The sequence below is a fragment of the Halyomorpha halys genome, unplaced genomic scaffold, assembly GCF_000696795.3.
Source record: "Halyomorpha halys isolate HHAL.00 unplaced genomic scaffold, Hhal_1.1 Scaffold73.1, whole genome shotgun sequence".
Taxonomy (NCBI): Eukaryota; Metazoa; Arthropoda; class Insecta; order Hemiptera; family Pentatomidae; genus Halyomorpha; species Halyomorpha halys.
Window position 1 is genome coordinate 512,948 of NW_027104949.1, and position 7,406 is coordinate 520,353.

A 7,406-nucleotide genomic window follows, 5' to 3' on the forward strand; every position below is an offset into this window, starting at 1 on the left:
TACACTTTACAGTAAGGTTGTAATAAAAGTGTATGATAGTGGTAAAATGAAAAATATTTTTGACTGTGAAATTTAATGGATTTTTGACTTATTGGATAAAAATGTTTTGACCTGGGCAGAATAGCCTGGGACGTGTAAAAACAATAAAAGTTTTGAGACTATAATTTGGATAATGTTTTGAATTATTTAGTATAAAATACTTATTTGTGTTTTTCATTGACCGCACCCCCAACCATCTTCTTCTCATATATAATTATTGTTATATAACAGATTAGATACCGCCTAATGTGCCTGATGTTCAACTTTAAGGTATTTTGTGATAGTGTGGGTCAGCACTTAATTATTTCTGGCATTCAATTTTGGGCTAATGGAATCTTTATATTAAAACAAAAAGAAAAGAAAAAAAAACCTACTACAGAGTTAACACACATACTAACCTAGAAAAACAGGGAGCCCCAAAATTTGAGCTAAGAGGACACCACTTGATATACCCATGGGGCACATGGTGCCCATAGCACCTCGTAGTTGTATAGGAGCCAATTCTGTCAGGTACATAGGCACCACAGTCATTATTAGACCTGAAAAAATCAGTAATATAAAAGATAAAGGTAAAGTTTTTAATTTAATATATGCAATCATAACTTTTAATAATATTCTTTATTAATTGTAGAACATAATAGCGATATTTCAGGAATTGGTCTCATCATCAGAACTTATTTCTCAATTTAACAATGAACTATACCGACACTTCTAATAACAGAATATAAACGACACCACATTATCTAGAATTCATTAAATGTTTCTGATCAAATCCAGACCATCTTCCTTTCATAAAAATTTATCGCTCTTTGTACAAGTAAAAGCAAAGTGTTCTCTATATATTTCAAAACTTTTTTCCTGGAATAATAAAAAGAAATCAACAACAAAGCTTAATATTTTTTAATAGGAGAGTCTAAAAATATGAATTTTCATTAATTTCCTAGATTTTGAAATTCTTAAATTAAAAAAAAAAAATCTGTACCACTACAATTCATGCAGGATCAGAAGTGCAGTACTTAATAAGAAAGTACTAACAGTTGCGCAAGTAGGTGAATCACCGTCGACCACCAGATTGCAAAATTAATATAATTTAAATAATTATTGCTTTTATTTTTCTATATAATAAACATTTGTAGTAAGGTATCATTTTAAAAAAAACAACTTATTAATAGTAAAATTTGTATAAACTGAAGAATAATATAAAATAAAAATAATAAAACAAAACAGATACTAGAATTAACACATTTTTTAAATGCCTAAACTCGGCTATTCAGCGGTAACTGTCTTAATAATATTCAAGTATTACGATTAAGAGTCAATGAATAAAGAGTAACAATTTTTGTATGTATTCTACTTACCTCCGCTAAGGCCTGCCACTAACCTCCCGAGGAAAAATAGTTCTAAGGAGTTTAATGGCTTAGTAAGGACGAACATCACGGAAGTAGAGAACATCGTCACTCCTCCAATGACGAGAGTTCCTTTTCTGTAACACGATAGAGAATCACATAATAATAATACATTTATTTGTTTTTGGGGCAGCCCTCGTACAAATAAAGTTCGTGATTACATACACTAATATTATAATAATAAATAGGAAATCTTTTATAAAAGTATATGAAGTTAGGTATCCTTATTATATTTCTCATAGTTAAAAATAAACAAACAAAATGTCACTGCTTCTTCAAGACTATCAAAGAGACAATTATTAATCCGGTAAAACATTTCTGCTTTTTAAACACTACTAAAGAGATGAAAACTATACATCCTTTAGTGTCCTCTTTTTTTGATGAATAGTTATTTTTTAAATATAAATAGTTTAGTTCATTTTTTTTCCTATATATTTCCACCAAAGACCAAACTAATTGACTTTGTCATGGATAACAAACTAACCAATTTCATCATTCAGAGTTATGGAGGCAAAAACAAATTTGTTTAAAATATTCAAGATGTTGGTGCGCATACCTCCCAAGTCTGCTATGTTGAGTAGGCAGATTAAAAATTCCAACTTTTATTATTTCTACCACGACTATAGAACAAATTAATCCAGGAGAAAATAGAAGAGAAGAATAATTATCATATGAAGAAAATGGTCAGGGTTGAGGTAAAAAAGAAGAAAAATAGTTTTTAACTATTTGTTCTTCTTTTTTGACTGCAACCCTGACTATCTTCTTCATATTTTAAGTTATATGGTCAACTAGATATATATTGTAATATTTAAAAATTATTAAAAATAAAATAAAAAGAACTTTAATCGTTTTTAACCTAATTTCAAATATAAAAGAGATAGCTTGGGTTTAAATTAAAAAGTTTAATATTTAACAGATAATATAATTTTATAATATAAGAGACTTTTCTCAGGGCGTGTTTCCTGGCAATCAGAAACAGACGACACTTTACTACTTATAACACTTTAACTTAATTACTAGACATTTTACTAATACAATTAATTCCATTTCGAAATAAGACTAACGAATTACACAGCTTCTCCTGATAATTGTTGATCTCTTCTTGTCGATGATGCTATATCCAACCCCTAACCATGGCTTCCAGTCTTTCCCGCCTCTAGCTGAACGGACGTCTTCTCTCAAAGCCAGCAAAATCAAGAGTGTCTGTTTCCTCTCCTCTATCTTCAATTTTCACTGGTTGATCCAAAAAATAATCGATTGTAGTTCAATCGCTCTGCTTTATTTGCTATGATTTGCGATGTAATTAGTCTATTGATAATTGTCACTTTCTTCCATTTCTTCTTTGATTATTCCTTTTCCATAATTACTGCATAAGAACAACAAAAGTTGACAAATTTCAATCCATGTTATAAAACACAAAAACCCGACGAACGCTTCGGAAGGACGCGCACCGCCATCTTTCTTGTTTTGAAAAGCGTATTTATTTTGGATAATGAAAATAGTTTGCTTCTTGATCCAAAACAATACCAAAACGACATACATAAAATAAAAACATAACTAAAATCATTAATCTATCAATATCAACTATTCATTAAAAAAGAGCATATTACAATATATACAGTGAGAATAATTATCAATGAACTATTTACATCATAAATCTTTGCAAGCAAATCAGAACCATTGTGCTACAATTGATGTTTACATTAACTATCGATGGTTCGAAACGGATAAAGGAAGAAAGCTCTCTCTTTTGTATGGATGACCAGCGGGAGCAGACCTACAAAGTGCTGAGAGCCTGATCAGCCTTTTTCTACTATCAGTGTTACCATTTTTGTAAGAAGACATGTAGAATCAACAATCACCAAAGAAGATCATATAATTGGTTAGTTTGCTCAATCTAGGATTAAACAGATTTTAGTTAAAGAAACCATTAATTAATTGAAGTGTAATTATGATCTGGTTGCAAGAAAATCCGCCCTGAGATAGAGTAAATAATGTTTAATAATTTAAAATAAAATTCTCATTTCTAGTTAATATTTAATTTATTCATTTAAACCTAGTCATCATCAAAACTATATTTTAGATCTGAGAATAAAAAAAATTTAAAATCCTTAAAATTATTTAAATAAATTACAATGCACAAATAATGGTTTAAGATCCAGTTCTGCGGGTACTAACAGAATTATATATAAACAGTTTGGGCTAATATTATTGAATTTGGGCATGTATCAGGTTCTGTTTTCTTGGGACGCAGGACAGCTCAATACAAAACAGTAGCGCAATCAGTCAAGAACACAAATAAGTAAAACTTGTTCATGAGCATTAATGTAAGTCTAACAATCTTTTTTTTTTTTTTTTTTTCGGCCAAGACTCCCATTGGAGTCCTATACTGTCTAACCATGGTTGGGAGTCAAAGTTCTTCATTTTGTGGGACCGCCACTCAATGAAAAAAGTCAACGTCCCAGGCCGGATTCGAACCGGCACCGCCAATAGACATCAAATTGGTAAGACTGTGTCTTAACCACTGAGCTATGGGCGGCCCGTCTAACAATCTAAATGCTCATCTTTAATTTTACTCTCATTCCGACTGACAGTCCCTATAAAGCCGGTGTAGTGAGAAAGGAGGGGAATATTTAAGGATATTTTACTATTTATTTTATAATACAATGATATTTTACCTGCCGAAATTATCAGCAAACCACGCACCAGACAAGGATCCTACCATACCACCAACGAGGAAGATGGACACGATCGATGACCACAGAATATCCATCTGGTTACTGTTGAGTACCATATCGTACCTCTCGATAACTGAACCATTAATCCACTTCTGAATCAACTGTAAAACAAAATAAATAATATAATTTACTAATAATAATACCAGCATGACTAAAAATACTATTACTACACAAAAATGGATTCATTTTATATCTTATTACATAACTATAAGTGATTATTATCACCCGAAGAACCCGGGGGAAAAAAAGGCAGTTATTTCACCCCAATTTTTTATTACCTAAATGAAAACTGCTGATAATTACTAATTAAAATTTATGAGTCTGTCAAGTGTAGCTACGGGGAATACAAAAGGGCAGGTGTTTCAATATGTTAAATTCGGAGCTCCATATCTTTTAAACTACCTACATCAGAAAACCAAATAGAACATTATTTAAGTAAGTAAAGTAAATTTAAGTAAGTAGAGTAAATTTGCTAAAATATGAGCCCTAGCAGAGCTGTTTATGATTAATAGTTCCTGAGATACAATTTTTTAAAAAGCAACATTTCATGAAATAGATACTGAAAAGAAAAATCAGTAGTTAGAGAATTTCTTGTGATAGATCTTTACCTCATAGTACAAGAGCCGGGAAGAAAAAAAGGTAGTTATCTCACCCCAATTTTTGATTACTTCAATAAAACTATGTATAATTACTAGTCAAAATTGATGAGTCTGCCAAGTATAGGTAAGGGCATTAAAAAATGGCGGCTGTTACAAAACATTAAAAAACCATTGATTTTTCATTCAGAGCTCTATATCTTAAAAACTACCAACAACACTAGAAAATCTAAGAGAACATTATTTAAAGAAAAGTAAATTTGCTGAAATAGAGCTATTTATGTCCAATAGTTCTTGAGATTTAGCTTTTTAAAAATCTACTGAAAGATCAGTAGTTAATTTATTTTGAGAAATGTATATCTCAGGAACTATGTGACGTACAGATGTCTAATAGGACTCAAATTAAAGCTAGTATAATGCACTATACAGAAGTTTATGACCTTTACCTTAGTATGAATAGTAGTTTTCATGATATTTGCTAAAATAAATTGATTTATAGTTGTTCGGACAATAAATTTGATTTATGAAAAACTTCATTTCAGAAACGATTTGACGTACAGATGTTTGCCTTAGAATTAAAGCTAGTTAAATTTGCTATAAAATAGTTAATAATGTTTTTCTTTGTAGGACTAGTAGTTTTTATCATATTTGACAAAATAAACTCACAAAACGTTAATTTCTAGTTGTTTGGATAAAATGTTGGATTTTTTAAAAAATATATCTCTAGATCCATAAGACGCACAAATGTCTACCAACACTCAAAATAAAGGAAATTTAACTTACTATAAAGTAGTTTATGACACTTATTTTCGTAGGGGTAGTAGTTTTTAAGATATTCACATATGAATATAAATTTGGCAAATAAAAATTTGTCCGAACAACTATAAATCAATTTATATTATCAAATTTCATGAAAACTATTACTCCTACGAAGATAAATATCATAAACTACATTATAGCTCATTAAACTAGCTTTAATTTGAATGCTAATAGACATCTGTACGTCAAATGGTTTTTGAGATACAAATTTTTCAAAACAAATTCACCAACTACTGATCTTTCAGTACGTCCCATACAACATTTTTATGAAATGTTGCTTTTTAAAAAGCTATATCTTGAAAACTATTTAACGTAAATAACTCTTTTAGGGCTCATATTTCAACAAATTTACTCTTCTTTAAATGATGTTCTCTTAGGTTTTTTTGTGTTGTTGCTACTTTTTAAGATATAGAGTTCCGAATGAAAAATTATTGTTTTTTATCGCTTTGAAACAGCCGCCATTTTTTTATTCCCCCTGCCTATACTTGGCAGACTCATCAATTTTGACTATTAATTATACATAGTTTTCATAAAAGTTATCAAAAATTGGGGTGAGATAACTGCCTTTTTTCTCCTCTTGGGCTTTTGTATTATTAGGAACCATGAGACGTATAAATGTCAATTAGGACTCAAATTAAAGCTCGTTCCATGTGCTACAAAGTAGTTTATGACGTTTATCTACTTAGGAGTAGTTGTTTTTATGACATACTAATTTTTCAGTACATTTTTTATGAAATATTGCTTTAAAAAACTGTATCATGAGAACTGTTGGACATAAACAGCTCCAATGGGACTCATATTTTAGCAGATTTACTCTACATTAAAAGATGTTCTATTAGGTTTTCTAGCATTGTAGGTAGTTTAATCAATATAGAGCTTCGAAAGAACAATTATTTATTTTTAACATTTTGAAACAGCTGCCATTTTTTATTCACCCTAACTATACTTGGACGACACATCAATTTTGACTAGTAATTATAAAGCTTCTAATATTTATTTGTTTTTCCAGCTAAAAAATGGAAGTTATAGCTTATATAAAGACTAGGTAGTGAATTATTATATCCAATATTAATTTCCTTAGTGATCCCTCATGATGTCTCAATATTTTGAGACCAATTGCCCCATCTTCAGGAATATAAATTATACTTTAGTACAAACTGTTTTACTATTTGAATTGATATAAACAATCTGAATTAAATAAAATTCTCAAAATTGTTTACATTTTTCCTCATATACAGATGACCTATGGCTTGTTACATTATGGCCTCGAAACATCACAAGAGATAAGAGAAAATAATAATAACTATTATTATTATTGGTGCGACATACCGTGGAGGTCTGAGGCCTTGCGTGATGTCCTTAGAAAATACATTGAGCATTTAATGACGTGGTTTTCATAGGGTGGGTTCGTTACTCCCACGCCTATTTTTTGAGTCCCACCCATTGGCTATCGGGTCTCACAAATGCCCGGGAGGCGGCTGTGAGTGAGTATTGCGTAATTATATGCTTGCAAAAATCCCGGATAGGGCTGGGGACTCAAACTCGCAAACTATGGTTTGGCAGACAGGTGCGTTACCACGCTGCTACTGTCATCCCCCAAAAGAAAATAATTAATAAATGAAATTACCATGAAAATTGATAATTCACTAACTAATTTTTATTTTAGAAACATTTATGCTATTGTTAAGTATTTTAACATTTAATTTTTTATAATTGAGAAAAAAAATTTGATTTTTATCACAAGAGCATAATAATTGACTGTTTATTAAATAATTTTTTATTCATAATTATGAGAGATAGTTGACCGT

General features: G+C 30.3%; 1 protein-coding gene across 6 annotated transcripts in view; it reads right to left on the bottom strand.

Moving 5' to 3' along the window:
- LOC106692827 (solute carrier family 2, facilitated glucose transporter member 5) overlaps positions 1 to 7,406 on the bottom strand; it is a 127,077-nt gene that overhangs the window by 18,138 nt on the left and 101,533 nt on the right. For all 6 annotated transcript variants that reach the window (XM_067046441.1, XM_067046449.1, XM_014439022.3 and 3 more), the window contains 3 exons: positions 4,124 to 4,284; positions 1,398 to 1,522; positions 438 to 578 (listed from right to left, as the gene is read on the bottom strand). In XM_067046441.1, coding sequence (XP_066902542.1) covers positions 438 to 578; positions 1,398 to 1,522; positions 4,124 to 4,284 — 427 coding nt within the window. The remainder of the gene's footprint in view (positions 1 to 437; positions 579 to 1,397; positions 1,523 to 4,123; positions 4,285 to 7,406) is intronic.